At 42.3% G+C, this 24816-nt stretch overlaps 1 protein-coding gene across 4 annotated transcripts in view; it reads right to left on the bottom strand.

Annotated features, from left to right (window-relative positions):
- ZZEF1 (zinc finger ZZ-type and EF-hand domain containing 1) overlaps positions 1 to 24816 on the bottom strand; it is a 117195-nt gene that overhangs the window by 14813 nt on the left and 77566 nt on the right. Inside the window, exons 35-45 of one of the 4 annotated variants that reach the window (XM_045526050.1) lie at positions 23102 to 23267; positions 22229 to 22491; positions 21177 to 21322; positions 17165 to 17315; positions 15671 to 15810; positions 8851 to 9128; positions 7958 to 8132; positions 7274 to 7406; positions 3648 to 3847; positions 2265 to 2384; positions 408 to 599 (exon numbers count right to left, since the gene is read on the bottom strand). In XM_045526050.1, coding sequence (XP_045382006.1) covers positions 408 to 599; positions 2265 to 2384; positions 3648 to 3847; positions 7274 to 7406; positions 7958 to 8132; positions 8851 to 9128; positions 15671 to 15810; positions 17165 to 17315; positions 21177 to 21322; positions 22229 to 22491; positions 23102 to 23267 — 1964 coding nt within the window. The remainder of the gene's footprint in view (positions 1 to 407; positions 600 to 2264; positions 2385 to 3647; positions 3848 to 7273; positions 7407 to 7957; positions 8133 to 8850; positions 9129 to 15670; positions 15811 to 17164; positions 17316 to 21176; positions 21323 to 22228; positions 22492 to 23101; positions 23268 to 24816) is intronic. The other 3 variants (XM_045526051.1, XM_045526052.1, XM_045526053.1) reach the window with 3 other exon arrangements.

Below are 24816 nucleotides of genomic sequence, written 5' to 3'. Positions count from 1 at the left end.
TTCCACATCATTCTGAGGAAGAGTGGATTACCCAGGGAAGGTAAGAGATTATTTCTGAGAAATTATGAGGAGGGGACCATCATTTGAAAGCTATGGGTGGGTCTTAGGGCTTTAGTAAACCCTGGAAATTTACGCAAAATTTTAAACAAATATTCAAATGTGTATATTATGGGAGAGTGGTTCTAAAGCTTTTGGGTCCATGACCCAAAAATGTTAAGAACTACTACTTTGGGGTTTTTTGTTCTTCTGGATGAATTCTGTAAAATACAGACTGGATCTTCAGAAAGCAAATTCTCAGGACATCAGACTAAAGTATGTTCATGTTTAGGCTAAAACACAGCCCAAGCCAAAGAGAATCCATTCCCCGGAAGCTCTTGCCCAATCTACAAGATGGCCCAAGAACACACCAAGAAACATATTCTGGTGGGCTCGTCCAGGCCCTCGAGAGGGTCTAGCTTTTTCTGCTCCGGGTCACCAGGGCTGCTGACTGGCCGCTCTACCTCTTCCTCTGGGTCCCCTCGCTCGTCCAGCTCGAGGTCTCCATGCTCAGCCAAAGTGGTGATCTCCTTTTTTGAGGAATACAGCATGATGGACAAAATCTACACAGAAAGAAAATCAGGCAGGGCAGAATGTGAGAATTTAGTGGGTGAGGAGATTGCGCAGTTCTTTTCCTTTCTCTTTTTTTTGAGACAGAGTCTCACTCTGTTGCCCGGGCTAGAGTGCTGTGGCGTCAGCCTAGCTCACAGCAACCTCAAACTCCTGGGCTCAAGCGATTCACCTGCCTCAGCCTCCCATTTAGCTGGGACTACAGGCATGCACCACCATGCCTGGCTAGTTTTTTCTATTTTTAGTAGAGACCGGGTCTCACTCTTGCTTAGGCTGGTCTCAAACTCCTGAACTCAAGCAATCCTGCCGCCTCAGCCTCCCAGAGTGTTAGGATTGCAGGCGTGAGCCACCATGCCCAGCCTTACACAGTTCTTTAACTACGTAAGAGTAGAAAATATTTGACAATGAGAATTCACTTAAAGAATGCAAAATTATTAATGGTGAAGAAACATGAAAACATGTTCAATTATATTTTGTAATCAAAGAAATGCTAACTAAATACTATGCAGACTTTTGTGTTTATTAACTTTTCCACTGATGGTGTAAACTGTTATCATCCTTTTTAAAACTTGTTTTGGTCAAATGTATAGAGCTATAATAACGTTCATATGTTTTAACCAGTAACTTATCTGTTAGGAATAAATTATATAAAAAAATTATATTCATAATATGGTCAGTGAAGCATTAATAATGGCAAAAAACTGAAAGCCACCTTCATGTATCAATATGTAGCCATCAAAAACAGTAGTTATGAAAACTATACAGAAACTTAGAAAAATGCCCATCATATGGCCTGAATTTACTTGAATACTATGCTCACCATGTAATCTAAATATATGTATATACTACAGAAGCATAGGGAAAAAATTAGAAGAAGGAAATAGACAAAATGCTAATGGTAACTGTCTTTGGGTATAAAATACGGAGTTTTTCTTTCTTTCATATTTAAGTTTCCTGCAATGTGGTTCTATTATTTAAATAAAAAAATTTTAATTTAAAGTATTCCCTAAGAATAACAGTTCACATAGTCTTCTGGTTACTCATTAATAAGTTTCAGCATATCTTCCTTAAACCTAACCGAATCCTCTCCTGGGAGCTGAGGGCTGTGTCTTCGAGTTCAGGCCTCCGCGCGACTGGGAGTGGCCGCTCACCACCTCCCGTGCAGCAGCAGCCTTTCCTCGGCCTGAAGCTGGCATTTGGCACAGAAAGTCCACAGGGAACCACTGTAATTCTGCTAAGTAAGGTCTAAGGCCTAGGGGGAATTAGTGATAAAATTAAAATTATCAACTAAAATCCTCCATAAGATAAACATAAGGAAAGACAAATTTTGAAGCTGATTTTAGATCAAAAGAACTTTAAAGGGAAACAATAATTCAAGGTACATTTTATTACCATGATATAACGGCCAGGCATGTGTTTCCATAACATACTTCTCTTCCAATGTTCTTTGAACAAACATCAAATTCATTTTCCCTGACAAGGGAGGACAGTGTCATAATCTCTAGTTCCAAAGGGGAAGTCAGAGCAAGGGACGATTTTAAACACTGTACTAAATGAGTGCACAAGGCACAACCAGGTGGAACTAGCTGATGCTTCTAACTCCCAGGCCAGTAAATCTGCATCAGGCAGCAGTAGCAGGAGCCACCCCCGTCTCTTACTTCCAGGTCCCGGAGGAGCCACGTTTTACTGAAGCCGGTCCCTTTGCTACACTTTTTCACCAGCAACTTCAGCAAATCAGTCTGAAGGAAGGTAGCATGGGTCTCTTCAAAATTGTGAGCCTGCCAAGTGAAAAAAGAATAATACGTGACTGCCTCACAGTGAAGGTAAGGGTCGGCTAGGGAGAAGCAAGCCTTTCTCAGAGCCTGGTCTCAGCTGGTGGCCCAAGCTGACCTAGTGAAAATCCCAGAGTCAGTAGGCAGAATGAAATACTGAATCCACTATCTGGTCATTCACTCAACAAGTATTTTTGAAGCATATTTTATGTCACTCCCTGTTCTCTACCTTCCAAAGCTTCCCAATGCCCTTTAGACTAAAATCTAAGACCCTACTCAAGGCTGCAAAGTCCTATAGGGCTCCCTGCCTGCCTCTCTGGCCTCACTCCCCTCTTTTGTCCTACTTGCAGCCCTTAAGGTTGTCCTTTCTGCTCCCTGACAACTGTGCCTGCTCCACTTTTGAGGCCTGGAGCTTACTATTCTCTCTGCATGGAATACTCTGCCCAGTTTTCCCAAGACTGACTCCTTATCTATCAAATTTCACCTCTTCAGAAAGGCTTTTACTGACACAGGGCAGTTTCCTTGCAGGCTCTGTGCCATCAATCTATCTGTTAGACAGTACCTCCATGAAAGCAGAGACCTTCTTTCCAGTTCAATTCTAGATACTCAGTTCCATCTGGTCCTTGGTGCTCAACAAATATTTACTGTTTGAAGTATTCAAAGACAGAAATGATCCTTGCCCTCAGGGAGTTTGTTTTTCCTTTCCCAGTATAATGTAAACAATTGAAATAACAGTGCATTAAGATAAATGCCATGAACTAAAGACACAGCAGAGGAATGGTCTCAGTCTTACAACACAGACTCTCAGGGCCAGACCTGAGCTGAAACGCCACTTAGTCCAGTCTCCTGTGGTGCTTAAGTCCCCGCCATGACTTCCCCACCAGTGTTGCCACTGAACACCCTTCAAAGCCAAGAAACTCACAAACTTTTCAGCTGAGCTCCTTCTTTCATAGCTCTGTTGGGAAGATGATCGTAGAAGTGAGCTGAAAGGCACCTCTTTAAAAGATCCTTCCTTCTAATCAATGCCTCTGAGGCATTGGAAGAAGTTCCCTAAGTCAAGGCTTCTCATCTTCACGCCAAATATCACCCCACTCTTTAACTTGTCTACCTCCTCCCACCCCAACTGCCAAACCTATTGCTCAAAGATCCCATAGGATTCCAGCCTCCTTTACTCTTCCCTTCATCTCCCACAGTGATGCAAAGGAGCTGTTGTTCAGAGAGGGAAGTGAGGACCAGATTCATTACCAAATGGAAGAAGCTCATCATTACCTTTAATGTCTTATATAATCCTTTGAGGGCCAGGGACAGGACCCAAGTTGCTTCTACTGCTTCAGGACAATGGCTGTCCATGCTGGTTTGCAGAAGGTGACTGGCGATGAGGGCGAAGTGCTGGGAGTATTGGCTGAGCTGGGCCTGAGAATCACTGCCTTCTTGTCCTCCTCCCTTCTGGACCAGCTGATAGTCCTTCACTAAAGAATGATGTCGGGCAGGAAGAGAAAAAGCACAAAAATACAGTTAATGCTTCCTGCAGCTAAGTTTCTTCCATGGTAATGTGCCTTACTAAAGTAAGAACTGCAGAAACACAAAACTCCCAGGCTCCGTTTTAGCCATTAAGGACGGCTTGCAAGTAAGTATAAAAATAGTTATGGCCACCTATCCACTAAGCAACTGAGAGGGACAAATCACATTTCTACTACTGTGCACAAGCAGGTTGCCTCCAAAGGTGTTAACAAAGTTCGCAAAAATAATACATGTGACTTTAGGAGGCTGAGGCAGGAGGATCACTTGATGCCAGGAGTTTGAGACCAGCCTGGGAAACATAGCAAGGCCTTGTCTCTACAAAGAAATTAAAAAATTAGCCAGTGTGGTGGCGCATGCCTGTAGTCCTAGCTACTTGGGAGGATGAGGAGGGAGGATCACTTGAGCCCAGGAGTTTGAGGCTGCCTTGAGCTACGACTGCACCACTGCACTCCAGCCTGAGCAATAGAGTGAGATTCTGTCTCCAAAAAAAAAAAAAAAAATTTGTACACATGAGATTTCTACTTTCAAACAACATGGAGTAAGAGGGATTGGATTTACTCTTCTACCTTAACCAGAACACCAAAAAAACGTATGAAACAATGGTTTGCAGACATTGGGCAATAGGTAGTACAGGACTATGATCCTTGAGAGAATAGATAAAAATTAGGTCAGCCTTCCAATAACACCAACTATCTGGAGACAATTTCTAGGCTGCAGAGCAGGGAGCAGAAATCTAAGCAGAGTCCAACAGCCTCAGTGAATTGAAGAGACAGAAATGAGACTTCAGGGAAATCAAGGCAGCTAGAGAATTTATGGGGCAGAATATCACAGAGACTCGAGATGCAGAGACAGAGACGTGCGTGGGGAAGAGCTTTCCAGAGATCCAGAGAAGCTTCCTCATGAGCCATTGCCTGAGTACTGATTTGCACATATGTGAGAGGAAACTATCTAATGGCAGGAGAAAGAACTACCAAAGAGCAGCAGGCAGAACAAGCCCTGGAGCTCACATAGAGCTGGAACTATTTTGTCTTCCCACCAGCCTGACAGTGGAAGTGTCCTGGTTGTGGAGGATATTTGAAAACATAATGGTCAAAATTTTTCCAAATGTGATGAGCACTATAAACCCAAGGAGCTCAATAAACCCCCAAGCAGAAGAAACACAAAGAAAATCATGCCAGGGCACACCATAATCAAATTGCTGAAAAAGCAGCCAGAGAAAAGAGACACGTTACAAAAAAATAACAAAGATAAGAATGACAATAGACTTCATGCCAGAATCTATATAAGCCAGAAGACAAATGGATCAACGTCTTTAAAGTAATCAAAGAAAAAAATTCTTAGCCTACAATTTTTTAACCAGCAAAATTATCTTTCAAAGATGAAGTAAAAATAAACATCTCCCAAACAGAGATTTTGTAGCAGCCAACTTGTACTATAAGAAATGCTAAGGGAATTTTTTCAGAGCCCCCCACCCCTAAAAAAAGATACCAGGTGGAAAACTGAATCTATACAAAGGAATGAAGAACATCATAAAGGGAAAATATGTGGCTAAATATAAAAGCAATTTTTCTCATTTTTAAATCTCTTTAAAAATCCTCACTTTTTAAAGCAAAGTAATAATGTATTGTGGGATTTATATCATGTAGAAGTAAAATGTGTGGTAACAGCAGCACAAAGAATGGGGTTGGAGAATAAAAATGAACATTGTGATGTTTCCACACTATATCTGAAGTGGTATAATATTATCTGAAGATAGATTATGATGAGTTAAAGGTATATAGTATAAATCCAGAACCACTAAGAAATTATTTGAAGGTAGACTATTGTAAACCCCAGAGCAACCCCCCCCCAAAAAAAGATAGTTAAAAAGCCAATAGTAGAAATAAATAAAATAGAATCATTAAGCAAAACAAAACAAAACAAAAAACTCAATCCAAAAAAGGGAGAAGAGGAGGAAAAAAGGAACAAAGAACAGATGAAGACAAATAGAAAACAAGCAAGAAGACATAAGATTTAAATTCAACCATCTTGATAACTGCATTAAATGTAAATGGTCTAAACATGTCAATTAAAAGGCAGAGACTGTCAGATTGGATTTTAAAAAAGGAACCTATGTGCTAATCTACAAGAAATTCACTGTAAATGTAAAGATACAGGTAGGTTAAAGTGAAAAGATGAAAAAATATGTGGAACCCATGGATACAGAGGGCCAACTACATTTTTGATCCAAGGTTGATTGAATCTGTGCATGCAAAACCCACAGATATGGAGGGCCAACTATAAGGGACTTGAACATCTGTGGATTTTGGTATCCATGGGGGGTCCTGGAACCAATCCCCTTAAGACACTGAGGGATGACTATACCATGCAAATGCTAATTTTAAAAAAGCAGGAGAGGCTATATAAATATTAAAGTAGATTTCAGAATAAGGAATGTTATCTGGGATAAAAAGGGATATTTCATAATGAAAAGAGAAATAAACATACAATTACAGTTAGAAACTTAAACAGTCCTCTCTCAGTGATTGTTAGAACAAGTAGAACAGAACATCAGTAAGGGCACAGAAGACTTAAATAACACTATCCACTGATTTGACCTAAATAACATCTATCAGATACTCCACCAACAACATAGTGTCTGCATTCTCTTCAAGTGCATGTGGAACCTTCATGAAAACAGACCCAATTATGGACAATAAAATAAGCTGCAATAATCTTAATAGGACTGAAAGGATGGTTGGTTCAATAAATGGTCCTGGAACAACTGGATGTTCATGTGCAAAAAAAAGAAAAAGAAGGAACCTAGACATTTACCTTATACCATACACAAAAACAGCACAGACACTGCCTAATACTGAAGCTGAGTGAGACAGTAGATTGCTTCAGGAGCAGAACTGGGAACATGGTGGTTAGATACTCTAGATTGTTTAGGGTTTGGCAAATTAAGTCAAAAGGGCACTTAAGATGTAATATTTTCAGTGTTCTATTGATGAAACAAAATGGAAAGTTACATGAACGCCAATACAACTATTTTAAGTGTAGTCATGTGACTTCATGTAGTCGCCTGACTCCATAATGTTTAAATTACCCATTAGAAAACAAATGACACCAGCATATGGAGAAATAAATGTTCAGAAAGTAAATATCTGGCTAACCAAAAAACACAGAGCCATATACATAAAACAACAGCATGGAAAGGGGCCTTCAAAATTATCCCAATTCAATCAACCACATCATTCCAGAGATGAGGAAAAAGAAGTTTGTGTTTTTAAAAATCACATGCTGGGCAAGAACCAAGGTTATCTTCATTGATTTTAGGGTACATAGGGATTAGGCAATTTTCTTTCATTCGAAAAAATCATTATGCTTGGGACCTGTTTTCCTTTTCCGAGTTTTAACATCAACGATCACGGCTCTGTTCTTCTCAGTAAAGTGCTTCAAGATGATCACATTATGGGGCTCATTGGCATTATCCATATAAACACAGCGGGTTCCCACACAGAGGACCTGGGACATGATAGAGACAGAGAAGGCAACTCAGTAGCACATTGAGACAGAAAAGAGCACTTAACAGCCCCTTTTGCTTGTGCCCCTGACTTCAACCAGCACTCAAGGAAAGGGTTCTTCTCATTTCTAGGTCCAAAGGGCCTGGCAAAGGCCTGGCACAGAATTGGTTTAAGTCCTTGCTGGATGAAGCCATGTTTTACAGTCCCCTTTGTACCAATCAGTTGAGAGACATGAAGATTAGAAATAAGATCAAGATAAATGCCAAACTGAAAGACCATTGTTCTTTGAAGTTCTTTGTAATTTAATATATTAGTCACATATTATTCAAAGCCAACTATTGACTAATTAAATGAATCAAATGGCTCAACTGCTAAAAATGCAAGTTGAACAAACCACCCCACAATCTTGAAAATACACCAATACTGTGAAATCAAGTTACACAACCGAAGGAAAAAAAACATCCAAAGAGATATATATACACGTGTGCCAGAGAGACTTTGATGTGCATGCTGAAGACGGGAAGGGGTGGCCAGGCCTTCTGAGTGTGGTACCTGGGGGAAGCCGACCAGCACGAGCAGGGTGAAGATGTTGGTGTGCTTGAGCTGGAAAGGCAGCTGCTTGATACAGTGGTCTGTGAAGGTGGCAATGACATCACGCCACAGTGGGGCACTGTTGAGTGACCGCAGGATCTCTGCCATGGAGCACGCCCAGTCCAAGCCCACCCGGCTGGAAGGCAAGAGCTCCATTAAGGGCAATGCACAGGGCTCCAAGCTCAACTCATCAGAGCTTGCTATACTCCAGGTAGACCCAGAGACATGCAAAGAGCCATTTATCAATCAGCTTAAAAACCACCAGAATAAAGCTGTTGATAAAACAGTGAGCAATAAACAAAATCAAGACATCACTTACTTACATACTCAGTCTACAACTATGTTCTCAAAAGTCTCCATAGAATGTCACCCATGCATGTGCGTGCACATGCACACTCACATTCACACATAGGAAAAAAAAAAGCTTAGAAGGAAATACAGCAAAATAGCAGCAGAGGTATTAATACGGTCCAAGTCAGGGTGATTTTTTTTTTTTTCTTCATTTCTGTTTTTGCAATTTCGTATTCTGGTAATGCTACTTTTATAATGAAAAGATTTATTTTCTTCAACCTCAAGGCCTACACTTACTGCTCTCAGGAAAAAACAAATCAGAATATATATCAGCAGACAGCTGAATCAGCAGACAGTGTTGAGACTGCTCAGTTGTCTTAATGTGGGTTTTAAGCATTATTATAATGTAGATTGCCACAGCATTGCTAATAAACCCAATTCTATTCTCACAAAGGATGCTCAGACAATAGCACTGTAACACACTTAAATTAATTAACAGCCAGGCCTTTGATTTCAAGAAATGAACACCAAGATGGGGTGGAGTGGAAGAGGCTGGGGGCTACCTGTCCAGACACACAGCTCCCAGGCTGAAGAGCAGGTGGGTGGTCTTCCAGCCGTCTGGCACAATGGAACTGTCCCCTGCAGCAAACAGGTTATGTTTGGCCGAGAGGACCTTGATCACCGCAGCGTCTACTTCTGCTGGTAGAAGACGAAGGATTAACTGGCCGAGAAGACCCAGGGTGAGGTGGTAGGTCTCATTCAGGTGGCCTGCGTTTGAGATGACAACCTGAAACATCAGTGGGAGGACATGCTCCAGGTCTATCAGGGGGACTGTGGGACCCTGCCAAGAGAGGGAGAGAAATCGGTTCAGTACAGAATCCACGTAACCACACCAGCTGAACACTCCATCCCCCTTGTGTCTTATTTACAACTGGCCTAGTGCCAATGGACTTATGTAGTGGCTTTCATAAATGCCACAGGTACAATTACTTGTAAAATAAACATTCTTAGGTATCATCTTACAATCCTACTTCTAATATTTCTTTACCCTGAAAAATAAACTTATAATATTTTATAATATTATAAAATATGTCTGTTGTAAAAGAACAGACCCCAATATGTCTGTTGTAAAAGAATTCAGATAATTCAGAAATATAGGAAAGTTAAAGCTCCCCATAATCTCCCCAGGAGATAACAACTGTTAAAAGTTTTATGAATAATCTTTCAACTTTTTTTCTATATATACTTACATATATAAAATAAATTTTAAATAAAGTTGTTTTTCTTTATTATTATTTTGTTTTTAAAGACACTGTCTCATTCTGTTGTCCAGGCTGGAGTGCAGTGGCATGATCACAGTTCATGGCAGCCTCCAACTCCTGGGTCCAAGCAATCCTCCCACCTCAGCCTCCTGAGTAGCTGGGACTACAGGGTATGGCTGTCTAATTTAAAAAAATTTTTTTTTGTAGAGACAGGGTCTCACTATATTGCCCTGGCTGGACTCAAACTCCTAGCCTCAAGTGATCCTCCCATCTCAGCTTTCCAAAGTACTGGGATTACAGGCATGAGCCACTGTGCCTGGCCTATTTTCTTTGTTTAAATATTATCCTGCAACTTACTTTGTTTCCAATTCTTCTTTATTATAAACACCATTTAGATAAACAACCTAGAACATAATTTCTATACTTATACCACCTGTTATTTTCCATTGGAAAAAAATACACAAAACTGAAGAAAACCTTTACAATGTTTGAGTTATTATCCTCATTGAGATTCAAGATGGCACTATATGCATAATATGAAAACAAAGCAATCAAAGAACAGAAAGTTCTTAGAAATAAAAAATGATTCTCAGCCAGACACAGTGGCTCACACCTGTAATCCTAGCACTCTGGGAGGCCAAGGGGGGAGGATCGCTTGAGCTCAGGAGTTCGAGACCAGCCCGACCAAGAGTGAGATCCTGTCTCTACCAAAAATAGAAAAAATTAGCCAGGTGCAGGGGTGTGTGTTTGTAGTCCCAGCTATTTGAGGCAAGAGGATCACTTGAGCCCAGGAGTTTGGGGTTGCAGTGAGCTAGGGCTGACACTACTGCACTCTAGCCAGAGCAAGACTCTGCCTTTAAAAAAAAGATTCTTAAGAAGGTAACCCTCTGAGGGAGTGGCCTGGCAGGGTGTGAGAGCACAAGTGGGGTGAGAAAGGCATCCATGCCTGAGAGTGGAGTGAGGAGGGCATCAATGAGGATGGGCAGCCTGATATAGGCGTCTGAGCCCAGGTGGAGAGGGGAGGGCATCCGTGTGGGGAGTTCAGCCTGGCATGGGCGATCAGAGTCCAACCAGCATAAGTAGAGTGTTGCCACTGAGTAGCAGCCTGCTGTGGGTGAGGGTGGCCTCAAGGCAAGGGGGCACCCTGGCACAGAGAGATAGACCCAAAAGTGGTGAGAGGAATCCATGTAGGGGCAGGCCCATGTGGGCTTTCCAGAGTGCAGACAGGGACAGGAAGACACCCTGGAAAGAAGAGTGGCAGCAGAGATGGGAGATCAATCAAGTAAGTACTTATATGAAGGATAATGGGATCCAAGAGTCTCACTGTTAAAGACAGCAGTTACAAATACAAAAAAGGAGAAAACTATAATAAGCTTTGTGGTTTTAGATAGGAATCAGAGGGATTCATGAATTCATTCTCTCTCTCCAAATCAGGGTTTCTCAACCTCAGTGCTGTTGATATTTGGGTCTGATAACTGTTGTCTCTGTGTGTGTAGGGGGGTGAGAGGGTGGTGCCTGTGCATTTTAAGATGTTTAGCAGCATCCCTGGCCTCTATCCCATTGGATTTCAGCAGCAACTCCCAAGTTGTGACAACCACAAATGTCTCTGGGCATTGTCAATTAGCCAAACTGAATAGTCTCCAGTTTGAGAACCACTGCTGTAAATATGAAAAAAATAGATATAGAACACACACACACACACACACACACACACACACACACACATGCACGCACGTACCCCCTAGCTTTCTCTGCTGAGAATGGCTGGGAGCAGTGATACCCTGTTATCAATGAACCTATCTAGTGCTTAAACCTTGGTTTCTTTTTTTTTTTTTTTTTTTGAGACAGAGTCTCACTCTGTTGCCTGGGCTAGAGTGAGTGCCATGTCGTCAGCCTCGCTCACAGCAACCTCAAACTCCTGGGCTTAAGCAATCCTACTGCCTCAGCCTCCCGAGTAGCTGGGACTACAGGCATGCACCACCATGCCCGGCTAATTTTTTTCTATATATATTTTTAGTTGGCCAGATAATTTCTTTCTATTTTTAGTAGAGACGGGGTCTCGCTCAGGCTGGTCTCGAACTCCTGACCTCGAGCGATCCACCCGCCTCGGCCTCCCAGAGTGCTAGGATTACAGGCGTGAGCCACCACACCCGGCCTAAACCTTGGTTTCTAAATACCATTCTCTACCACGTGGAACCAGGTCACCTTAGAGAAATGGCTGAGTCCAGGGCTAGGGGAAAATTCAAGAAGTGCCTAAAACATCTTGTGTCCCCAAAGAAGGAGATGTTCAAAAGATGGGATATGTCAAAAGAACATGGAAGTCAGCCTGAACGGGCTCCCACCAGCCAAATCCAGAACAATTTAAGCATCATAATAAGTAATTAGAATAACGGACTCTAACTGATGCTAAATAAATGAATAAATTAATAGTTTGAGGAGACATAGGATATATACATAGTTTCAAAGACTCTCCCCACTAAATATTTCCTAATAACACAGGGGAAAAGATTACAATGGAGAAGGCTGGCTGACACCTCTTACTTAAGTGATCGAAGTGAAGAAGATTAGTAATGAAATAAGTCAAAACCGTGTTCCTGATAGGCTGCAGTGAGTATGCAGCATCACGTCTGTGATATTTCTGCCCAAGATGCAAAACCTGAATCTTATCATGAGGAAACATCGGACAAACCTAAAGAGGAGGACATTCTACAAAACAGCTGGCCTGTAATCTTCAAAAGTGTCAAGGTCATGAGAGTTAAGAAAGACTGACACACTGTTTAAGATTAGAGGAGACTAAAGAGAAAAGACATCAAAATGCTACACGTTAATTCTGATCCTTTTGCTATAAAAGACATTTTTGGAGCAACTGGTGAAACTTCAGTGGGAACGAAGGGTTAGAGAGTAGCAATGTGTCAGTGTTAATTTTTCTGACTTTGATTGCTCTCTAGTTGCACAGGAGAATCTCCCTGTTTCTAGAAAACACACACTAATGTATTTAGGGGTAATATGGCACCAACTTGGCAACTTATCTCAGACAAAAAATTAGTTGTACTACACCTCCAACTTTTATGTGAGTTTGTAATTGTTTCAACATTAGAGAGGCTATGGAGCAAATGACACTTTCACATGCTGTGTGGAGTGTAAACTGATATAAATGTTGAGGAAAACCACCTGGCCTGCATTCATGTGTTCACTGAAAGACATGTACGAGCATGCTCACGGCACCATGTGGAGTAGCTCCAAACCAGAACTTACTCAAATGCCCAACAGTAGTAAAATGAACTTTAAAATTATAGGATATTCATATAATGGGACTCTAAATAACAAGGAGAATGAATAAGGGAAACCAATCACAGTAACATGGACGTATCTTACAAACATGATATTGAGCAAAAGCAGCCAGATACAAAACGAGTACACAGTCAGTTTATATCATTTTAATATTGGACTTCTCATCAGTAACTCTAGATGGCAGAAGACCATGCAACAATATTCATAGAGTTCTGAAGGAAAAGGCCTGTGCCCTATAATTCTATACCTAAACTATCCTCATAGGGGAGAAGAAAAGAAAGACATACAGCCTTTCCTAAAAAAGTATTTGAGGAAGTATTTTAGCAAAACAAAAAGTGAATTAGAATAAATAATTCAGGAGGAAGAAATAGTAACCAATCAATAATGTGCATCAAAACAGTAACTATGAATAATTAATTACATTGTGGTTCATAAACTCTAAAGAAAGTAATGTTAAGAGAGATAAAATCTAAACAATACAACAACAAATCCCAAACCAACCAACCAACCAACCAAACCATGCAAAGCTAAAATTACATATAATTTGAACACTTGGGATATGATGGGGGAAATAAAAGCATCTCATCTTGTAAAGAAATAAAAGGCCTCATCTCCTTTGGCAGAAAAGGCAAAAAGGTAACACTGTTACTTAAGAAAGAAATATAGGTTGAAATAAGAAGGCAAAAATTTAACTACAGCCACGATTAGATAAGAAATATGACACAGACTTCATAAATGATTAGAAAAGAAGAAAAGAGAATTTGGGAAGAGGCAGGGAAAAAATGTGTATTGGAGCAGGGCTAGAGTGGGGGACAGGTGACTGGCACAGAGCAGTTATCTCCTTAGAAGTCAGCTGACTGCTCGGAACACAAATGGTTACAACAAAGCTGAGACCAAGTCAAGAGAAAGTCACTCTTATAGTGAAACTGGCAAAATCAACATAAAAAGGCTAACAGCCAATTGTAGAAGGGCCCCACCCTAAGAGATGGGTTCTCAATGTGCTGTCCAGTGAGATGTGGGAAAGATGCAGCTCTAATGAACACTGAAGCAACTGAAGTAAGCAGAAATCAGTCATGGCGATCCGGACAGAAGAAAGGCTTAGGCTGCTGTGCCTGCTCAAAGTCTCCTGCAGTTGGGCAGGGAAGGCAGAGACCAGAATGCTACTGCGCTGTCCAAGCCTGAGGGTGCTGATTTCAGCAGCGCATCCCTTTCAGACAGACATGCTGGGTGAGGCCGATTCATCTAGCTGGATGGAAACACATCTTCAAGATATCCTGCTCTTTTCATCCTAATTCCATGTGCACCAGACAACCTTCTGAGTTACAGTGTGGTCTTCCAGGTGGATTTACATACCAAGAGGGAATACATATTGATTTTCCTGCCAGACACATGCCCCTGTGAATTGTGACTGATTTATAAATCAGCCTCAACTCCCCTGCAAAAGTTGACTCCTCTGAGTCTCAGCATCTCCAGGCAAACTGCTAATAAAAAGTCCTTGGACCCAGAGACCTGAGGATCAAATCTTAGGTCCTGGGGACATCTCCCCTTCCCCAAAGTCCTGTCAACTTGAGAAGTCCTGTTTCAGCAGTCTGCCAGCTCTGTCTCTGATTCCTCTCTGTTAACTGAAAAAAATAGGAAACTATTGTAAAGATGTCAGCTATTCCTAAATTAACATATAAATTCAGTGCCAGCCCAGTGAAAATGATAACAGGATCTTTAAGTTGATAAAAATGATACTAAAGTTCATATGGAAAAAATATGCATACAGGAACAGTTCATAAAATTGTAAGAAAAATAGTGAAGACATATCTAAACTGTCCAGAGTCTTTAAAGATGTCAGTGTCATGAACGTTGAAAAAAAAGGCAAGGGAAATAGATTAGGGGAGACTAAATCAGCATGACATCTAAATGCCATGCGATTCTTAAGTGGATCCTGATTTAAAAAAAAAAAAAAAAGGTGTAAGGCACATTTTGGAAATAATCGGGAAAATCTGTGTTTAGGCTATAAAATTATTCTATCAATGTTAAATTTTTTAAGTATGATAATGACACTGTGGTTGTATAGGAGAATGTTCTTTAAGGAGAGACACATGCTGAAGTCTTGAGGGTGAACCGTCAATGATGATTTCACCTTATTTTTGAAGGTTCAGCAAAAAAAATATAAATAGATATATAAATAAGACAGAGATAAAGCAAAATATTAACAATTGGTGAATCTAGGAGAAGATCTTTATTTATGATTCTTTCAAGTTTTCTAGGAGCTTTAAACTTTTTAAAATAAAAAGGTGGAAAAAGATGATTATAATAATTAAAAATAGTAAGTCATTACATATACTTATAAAACATAGAGAGGCTCAAAGAAGAAAATAATTATAATTTATAATCCCACCCTTACAGATACAGAGATGACTGCCATTGGCTGGGCGCAGTGGCTCACGCCTGTAATCCTAGCACTCTGGGAGGCCGAGGCGGGTGGATTGCTCAAGGTCAGGAGTTTGAGACCAGCCTGACCAAGAGCGAGACCCCGTCTCTACTAAAAATAGAAAGAAATTATTTGGCCAACTAAAATATATATAGGAAAAAAAAAATTAGCGGGGCATGGTGGCGCATGCCTGTAGTCCCAGCTACTCGGGAGGCTGAGGCAGTAGGATCGCTTAAGCCCAGGAGTTTGAGGTTGCTGTGAGCTAGGCTGATGCCACAGCACTCACTCTAGCCCGGGCAACACAGCGAGACTCTGTCTCAAAAAAAAAAAGAGATGACTGACATTAACAGTTTGTTTTAGTACATGGCTTTCCAAACATACTACCCTCTTTTAAGAAATTGCCCTTACCGACTTTAAGGGAGGTAACATGGCTGCTAGTAAACCCAAAATCCTCTTCTGGGAACACTCAGCAAACACTTGCTCGGGGCTTGCAGTAACTGCCTTTTCCTCTATTGGCTTCTGAGATGACGCTTCTGAATTCTCAGCATCTGAGTGGTAAAACATCAAACTTTGGAATTTTACCTCATTCTCTACATGTCCAAACAGACAAGTAAACCACTGCACTGTCCCTATGCTGCTACAGAATAAGCCTGGGACTTCAGAGGCCTATTGCTAAGCATGTCTGCGCTCAGCTGTTCCCTTCTCCAGGAGGCCTCCCTGACCCCTGTTTAAATAGACAGCCGCTCCCCCACCTCTCCCACCTCTCCCCCAGGCCCCCACCCCTGCTCTGTTGCGCTCACACCATTTCATCATCTTTTCACATACTGTATCATTTCTATTTATTGTTTACTGTCTGTCTTTCCTTCAGATTATTGTTTCTTTCAGTGATGTATCTCAGACATCTAGAAATGTTTCTAGAGCATGGCAGGTACTTAATGAACACCTGCTGAATGACTAAACTGTCTATGAACCAGGATGCTGGTCCTCAGGGGAATCAGACTCCAGCAGATTTCAATGATCTGGACAGACATGGAGTGACAGCCTGTCATCTGGAACTTAGAAGCATAGGCACTGCAGAGCTGGCCCCACAGACCGGGTAGAATGCTAGGCGTTCATTCCTGCCTCTGGCACAGAGTGGGCGGACGGGAAAGATTCCGCTGCCCTGGGCTGCCATAGGAGGAGGCTGAGGCTGGCTTTAGCCCACAGCACCTGCATGGCACCGTTCCTCAATCCACCTGAGACTCTGCTCTGACCTTGCTGCCGCTAATTCTCCGCCACGCTGAGAGGCCCAAACTTTTCAGGAAGCAGAGTCCCACAGCACCTCTCCTGTTTCATCTTCCAGTGCTCTGCTCCATCCCTACACACCTGCCAGGAGGGCCTTCTCCACTTTGGAATCTTTGCGCATGTTGTTCTTTCTGCCCTGAATGCCTGCCCCCACCGCAGACCCTAGCACATTCAAGGTCCACTAAGTCTCTTCCTCCATGAGGTTTTACACGGATTCAGTCTGCTTCAGAGAGATACCAATCACTGTTAATACCCACTTATACCTCTTTTCTGGGCTAACATTCCACCTCAAATTATAGTTACCTGCACTTTTGTCTTAAACCCTCCTAGATTCTGGGCTCCATGAGGGCAGGAACTATGTGTCTGTCTGTCTGATTCAGTCCCTGTATCATCCCCAAGTCTAACACAGTGCTTGGCAAACAGAAGGCACTTGTGAATACAGGGAACACATAAGGTATGAAACAGTCAACGTGAAGGAAAGATGACTTTCAAAGCGCTAGCAGCACCATCTGAACAGAACTCAGAAACCACATATCCTTGGTTGCTAGTCAATTTCGAATTGTGTGCAACAGCTCAGGGATGGGCATGCGTGAATTTTAAGATGGAAGAGATCTTTACCTGGAAGTTCTGTAGGTGGGCTAGCATCTGCAGGCGAACCTGAAATTTGGGTCTGGCATGAAGGATCCTTCATTAATGATATGCCTTCATCTGCCTTGTTTCTTTGTTTACAATCTAAAGGTCTGACTTCCTCATGAACAGCTTTCTTTCTCTAAAAAAAAAAAAAAAAAAAAAAAAAAAAGGTAAAAAAGAATTAAGTTTCTTATAACAAAGTTTACTCCATTAATATTATAATACAATTTTTTATCATTAGTCAAGCCATCTTCATAGACTAAAAAACTTGAATTCCATTAGAAAATGCCATTCATGGCCGGGCGCGGTGGCTCACGCCTGTAATCCTAGCACTCTGGGAAGCTGAGGCAGGTGGATTGCTCGAGGTCAGGAGTTCGAGACCAGCCTCAGCAAGAGCGAGACCCCGTCTCTACTAAAAAATAGAAAGAAATTATCTGGCCAACTAAAATATATATATACAGAAAAAAATTAGCCGGGCATGGTGGCGCATGCCTGTAGTCCCAGCTACTCAGGAGGCTGAGGCAGTAGGATCGCTTAAGCCCAAGAGTTTGAGGTTGCTGTGAGCTAGGCTGACACCACGGCACTCACTCTAGCCCGGGCAACACAGTGAGACTCTGTCTCAAAAAAAAAAAAAAAAAAAAAAGAAAATGCCATTCATTTCTTATAATGAATCTATACTCCAGTGAAGATATAACCATTGCCTCACAACCACCTGTCTTCCAAATGGCCCTCTGTCACAGCCTGCAGTCACATGAGCAATGGCTCTATTACGAACCTCTAATACATTCTATTTAGCTGTCAGATACCAAGGATGGAAAGTTCTTCCCCCGGGAAAAAGATAAAGCTGTGAATTCCCTTTTAATACGCTATGGCAACTACCTTTGATGTACTTTTTTCCCTTCAATAGAAAAAACAAATCTTTATTTATAGAATAACTAGAAAATTCTTCATATCTAATATCTTTAATATTATTATGAAGATATAACTACATCAAATCTAAAGCCTAGAAATATGATATTGTTTTCACTGCCATAGACAGAACTATTTTATTGAAGTAGAACTTGGCATTCTGTAGGCTGTGGGACAGAGTTGTGGGCCATGTGCCTTTCCTCTCAGTTTTCTATAGAATATGCTTTTTTTAACATGGTAGGTATTCATAAAACCAATCACAGATATCACGTAATCAAAGAAAACCAGACACGAGTCCTAAACCTACACACTCACACCCTCTCTACCACGTTCTAGCATTCTTTTCTAGTTGTTCTCTATTTTAACAAATTGAACAAGCACACATTTGATGCCCTTTTAAGAATCCCATTTTGGCAATGAGACTTCTTAAGGGGGCTCTCACTGGAGCTGGGAGACTTTTCTGGGACCAGGAGTCTGGTGGTGAGCTGCCCAGATGGGCAAGGTGACAGCTTTCAGCCTGTATTTCCTGAGAAGTCCCCCAGAGTCCCCCAGTGATCGCCTGCACTCCCAGGGCCCTCAGGGTGCTTTACCCTGTTGTTGTACAGGCTTACACGTGGAATCCAGGCAATGTGGGAAGTCTTCTGGGCATGGTGGGCTACCCCAGGCCCAAGTCTGGGTTGACGAAACTTGACTTTACTGTTTGGAGCCAAAGGTGGAGTGTTAGGCAACACCAAACACTCAGAAGAAGGCACTGCCATCTCCCAGGGGCAGCTAACTTATCCTCCTCTCTCTGGATACTGTAACCTCAACATTAATCCTACCCTCAACCTCCTTCTGAGAAAAAAGGTGGTTGTAAGACTGTCCTAAGAAGGTACCGAGACTGGGAGAACTACTTGCCTTGTTAAAATTGTACCCTCTGAAAAGACCTCAGACACCGTACTCCCTGTACCATGTGGCACTTTGTGAAGGCAATATAATTCCAAAGATCTGGCAAATAATTTTAGTCTTTATTTTCTTTCCTGCTATCACAGGACTATAAAAGGCCACTGTAGTTGCACCCTAGTGCAAGTGCGGAGAGAATCCTCCAAATGATGCCTCTGACTAAGGCTGGTTTCTCAGTTGTTTAAAACAAAAAGCATCTCGGCCAGGTGCCGTGGCTCATGACTATAATCCTAGCACTCTGGGAGGCCAAGGCAGGAGGATCACTTGAGCTCAGGAGTTCAAGATCAGCCTGGGCAAGAAAAAGACCCTGTCTCCACTAAAAATAGAAAAATTAGCTGGGCCTTGTGGCATGTGCCTATAGTCTCAGCTACTTGGGAGTCTGAGGAAAGAGGATTGCTTAAGTCCAGGAGTTTGAGGTTGCAGTGAGCTATGATGCACTCTGCCCAGGGCGACAGAGCAAGACAGTCTCAAAAAAACCTCAAAAACAAAACAAAAAAAAGTATCTCTAGTCACTGGAGGGAGGGAAGGGTAGATACCCTTAATAGGGCCCTGGGATTGGCTGGAAGCACGTTAGAGCTCAAAACAGTGATTTGTACTCAGGGCCCCAATGGGATATGGTCCTTAGGGCCATTGTAGTGGCAACACTCAGGTTCTGTTGTGGGGACAGTGCTGAAAACTGTGGCTTTGTCAGAAGACTAAGACTGAGCCAGAGGCAGGATACCCTGGTGTGCCCAGCTGTCGGCAGGAAGGGTACCCAGAAGGTAGGGACAGCACAAGAATGAAAATAATGCCCTGGGACCTCTTTGGAAAAAGTCCCATACAGTTCCCAGGCAGAGAAAGCCTTAAGCCAAGCCTGAAACATCTTTCTGTATCAAAAATTAATGAAGTGGCAACATATTAAAAGGACACAAAAGCCAGCTAGAAGGAGTTTCCACTGGCCAAACAATTTGAGCATCAAAATTAAAATCAAAAGTAATAGACTTTAATCCATTGAATAAAAAAAACCCCACCAAAAACTCAAGTCCATTCTGATATAAATAAGTGACTAAGTAGATAACTGGGGGAGCACAGTGCTCATGGGTGGCAAGTTACTAGATGCTGAGAGCTCACAAGAAGATACAAACATTCCTGGGCTTGAAGGTGAAGGCTGCTGATTTATTCTGTCTCTGTTGATAATGTTCTCTCTGCCCACACCATAATCTGTGGGGGGTAAAAGTGCTGCTTGAAGAAGGGGTTTTGTTGTCAAAAATGTCAACAGTTCAAACACAGGCTTGATGATTATGTGGCCTATCTTCTGCTGGCTCTCTGGCTGAATGAAGACAATTATAAGTTTTCACGTTTCTGCCAGCCATTTTTGCTTTTGTGTTCCTCTACACAGAACACAGAGCATCCCGGTGAACAACCACCACCAGATGGGGGAATCCTTGAACTAGTAGCCTGACACCGCCAGAGGACAGCAACATCCACGGCTCCTGAGGCAAAGCCAGGGGCATTTACAGCATAACCTCAAGCTCTGGAGGCAGCACCACAGAAGCCATGCTGTGCTGTTCCATGAAACGACCTTCAGTGTCAGTACACGGGTCACACCTGGATCCAGAAAGGCTTTTCTGTTTAAGTACCTATACGTAAATTACTGTGTCTACTCTGTAAACAGTAAGCTTTTAGTATCACCTGTTTGTTGACTGAATATAAAAATAGCTACACATATACAGTGTTCACCATGGGCTAGGAATTAATTTCTCTAGGTGCATAATCTTGTTCAAAACATAATCTTATAAAAACTTATAAGCATAATCTTACAAAAACTCCCAGGAGGTGGTAATGAGAATAGATAACAATAACATGGAATTTACTATGAACACTGTTCTAAGCACTTTACATATATTATTAGTAGCTCAAAGCATGTATTGTATGTAACTGCTCACAACAACCTTGTTACAGGTATTATCATCATCTCCATTTTACAGGTGAGAAAACTGAAGCAAAGAGACTGTTGTAACATGCCCAAGGCCTGACAGAGCAGAGATCTGAACCCAGCAGTCTGGGCTAAGAGTCCCCGCTATGCTGCCTTGTGTGCACGGCTCTCCTGGAGCTCAGCCTGTGATTCCGTGTAGTGAGGAACTGTGATTTAGTGCACAAAAAGGCCCACCTCTGACAGCGCCTCAGCATCCTGGGCTGCTTTCTTCTCCAGCTGCTCCTCTGATGTTCGGGTGGGCACAGTGCCTGGCAGGGCCTGATCTTCTGGGGTGGAGTCACCATCTGGCAATATACCAAGCAGAGCTAGAGCTTTCAGATCTATATGGGAAGCAAATAAGAGAACAATTAAAAGTTTGGTAACAAAGCTTACTTCCAGCAAATGCCATAAACACTTTGCCAGTATATAGAAACAGATGACTGAGTTCTACACAAACCAAATCCTAGAGTATTGAATACAAACATCCCCAGCTATCTGAATCTATTCAGCTCCTGATCTCAGAGGGTGAAAGCTTGAATAGCAAGGGATACCTCTACTTTATTAACAACAAAGACAAATCATACAATAGGGTGTTTTAGAAAATCATAAACATTACAATTTTATAGTAGCTCCACACAACTAGATTTCTAAATTCCCACTGGCAAGTGGATAACAAAAGCATTCTGAAGCACTGGCATTACCCACTGCTATCTGATACAGGTCTGAGTCCCTCATGTTAAGTAGAATAGAAAGTCCATTATTTGAGAGAAATTTAAATGTCTTCAAGGTTTAACATTCAAGTTATTTTCTTCCTAGCACTCCTCAGTAAAGTGAGATTCATCTAGACATTTTGTTAAACTATTTTACTTGTAAACAGCTCTCATCTAAAATACAGTTGTGTGGAAGCAGACTTGCATTCTAGGTTTAAAAAAAAGTCTAGATTTCTTTGGCAAATTTTGGTAGATTCAAATGCTAACTATTCCATCCACAGACATAAAGGGTTTTAATTAATTTTTTTACATCTTCATGTAAATTATTTGAGAGAAATTAAATGCCACTTTAATGCCAACATTTCTCTCAAATGTATCTGAGAACTTAAAATTAAGTTCCTCACCAGGGTGAGCCCCTCTTGTGGAAAACTGGATTTTGTTGCCTCTAAGCCGAGCACAGTATTTTATTTTGCTGAGGCTTTTCCTACACCAGTGGCTCAGGGCCGGTTTCAGTTTCCATGCATGGGGAACAGTCACCTTTTCCCTGGTGAGCCTTCATCAGACAGTCCCCGACGAGCTGCATGCACTGGCTCCGCAGGGTGGCGGCACTGCCTCGGGCCTGGGGATCCAGCTTCTCCCCGTCCATGTCCTCCGCGCTGGCCAGGTGGGCGCTGTAGAGGGCCAGGGCAGCGAAGAGCAGCCAGGAGTAGTTGTGGATGTAGGGCTGGATGAGCCTCTGCCGGTCACTGATCCGAATGGTCACCATTGGGTGGGCTGTGATGCTGTGGGTAGGCAAATGGCTGCAAAGGCAAGATGTAATTAAGGCTCACAAGCCTCTGTGAGGCTCCAAAAAGGAGCACAGGGCCTCAGGGGAACATGTGCTTGGTCACAACTTGGCATCAGGCAACTCTAGGGTGTGGTTATTGAAAATGTAAAGAGAAGTATTGGCCCCCCCTCCCCAGAAAAATGAAGACGTACAAGCATTGGACATCCCATTTTGGGATTTCACAACCCCCAGAAGACTGTCTGTGGACACCAGGTTAAGTAAGAATTCCTTATTGGGATTTTGCGAGATGTGGTAATAGCATTTTGGTAATGTGAAAAAAATGCCAATAATTTTTACAGATGGATATGAAGTAGGTAGAAAGGAAATGACATAATGGAATTTGCTTTAAAATATTTTAACAAAGAAAAAAAAAACGAAAGGAATAAACTAAGCATGCATAACAAAATCTCCCTAATTGCTGAATCTGGGTAATGGGTATATGGGGGTTCATCATACTAGTCTCTCTACTATTGAGTATGTTCAAATTTTTTTATAACAGAAACTTTTTTTTAAAAGAAGTCCCCTTTTCAAGTGAAGGAACACACAAAGAACAGGCTTTCTGACTACAGTCACCTGAGACATACCCATAGGAATATTTCTTTGCTGCGTAGCATCCATAGCAAAGATCAAAGTCATCACACACATTGCAATTCATCCTCCGGCCTATGATCAAACCCTGGCAGTGGTCGCAGGTAAACTCCATGTTGACCATTTCATGGTCATCTCCGTGGCCCTCAGGCTTTACACCACCTGGGGAAAAAATCAGCAGTGTGACGTGGAGGGCAGAGGGCTCCTAGAAGGGCTAGATTCCAGACCCAAGCCAGTCCCAGCACCAGGGCCACTCCCAGTTTACTAGTCAGGAAGGCAGGGGACACAGGCATCCTCTGGAGACCAGAGCGCTTTGCCCAGGTGGCTCTGGGAATATGAATGATATTCTTGGCACAGAATTTCTCAGCAAGAGGGTGGTAAATTGACCCCCTTTTCCCAGTGCAACAGTCTGATCAAACATGTTACCAATTCCCACCATGGATGCCGTTTGGTGGAAACAAGTCCACATCTCAGTTTGAACCCCCACATCTCCCATGAACCCCTCCTCTGACAAATACTAAGCAGCTGTTGATGTACTGCTGTTAACAAGCACTGAGAGGTAATCAGGTTTTTGCCTTTCCTTTTACACTCCAGAATCGTAGATGAAAAAGGATTTTGTAAACCCCAGACCCAGTGAGTGAGAATGACTGTCATGAGAGAGACTGGCTGTTCTGGTCTCCTTCTCACTCTAAGTCCAGTAGGTCTCCAAGCCCTGTCACAGATCCTACTTAATGCTCCTCACATCTGACCCACTTCTGTTCCCACTGCCATGAACCCAATCCAGGCTCTAACACCCATGTGACTAATGTGACTGATTTCTTTTTGTTTTGTTTTGAGACAGGGTCTCACTCTGTCACTCAGGCTGGAGGGTAGTGGCACAATCACAGCTCACAGCAGCCTCGAAATCCTAGGCTCAAGCAATCCTCCTGCCGCAGCCTCCCAAGTAGCTGGGACTATAGGCACAGGCTACCATGCCTAGCTAATTCTTTTTTGTAAAGACAGGGTATCACTATATTGACCAGGCTGGTCTCGAACTTCAGGCCTCAACTGATCCTCCCACCTTGGCATCCCAAGGTGCTAGTATTACAGATGTGAGCCACCATGCCTGGCCCTAAGACTGATTTCCTAAAAGAAACACTTTTACAGACAAAACCACCTTCCTCTGGCATAGCTCTCATGTTAATATTCTGCGTGGAAAACCTTCCCTACTGTCTGCAGACTATTCAAATTCCTCGTTCTAGTGTATCAGGGTCCCAAAATCTGGGCCTCACTTGTCTTAATCCATCACTTAGTTGGAAAGACAGTCAAGCTTATCTACCTAAATTCACTACAGATGCTCACTCCTTTGTCTCAGGGCTTGCTCTGCCCTTGATGGTGGCACTGTCTCCAATGTTTCCTTCTATCATCCAGTTCTAACTTTTTTTAAAGACTGATTCTCATCCCACCTCCTTCACAAGCCTTCCCTGCAGCAATGCTGCTACTATTTCTAAACTTTTCCAGGCCAGATATGGTCCTGCACTCCAGCCTGGGTGACAGTGCAAGACCCTGTCTCAAAAGAAAAAAACTTTTCCAGAAATAATCTGTACCGTTCATTTATAACTCAGCACATACACTCTTTATACTGAAATAGATATTCTTTGGATCTGTCCAGTCACAGGGGCTATGTTCCCAGGGCAGGGGCTATGTCTTTTACTGCTGGGCCATGCACACA

Source organism: Lemur catta, chromosome 15 (assembly GCF_020740605.2).
Source record: "Lemur catta isolate mLemCat1 chromosome 15, mLemCat1.pri, whole genome shotgun sequence".
NCBI classification, from domain to species: Eukaryota; Metazoa; Chordata; class Mammalia; order Primates; family Lemuridae; genus Lemur; species Lemur catta.
Note: the sequence above shows the minus strand (reverse complement) of the source record. Positions and strands in the feature narration are given on the sequence as shown.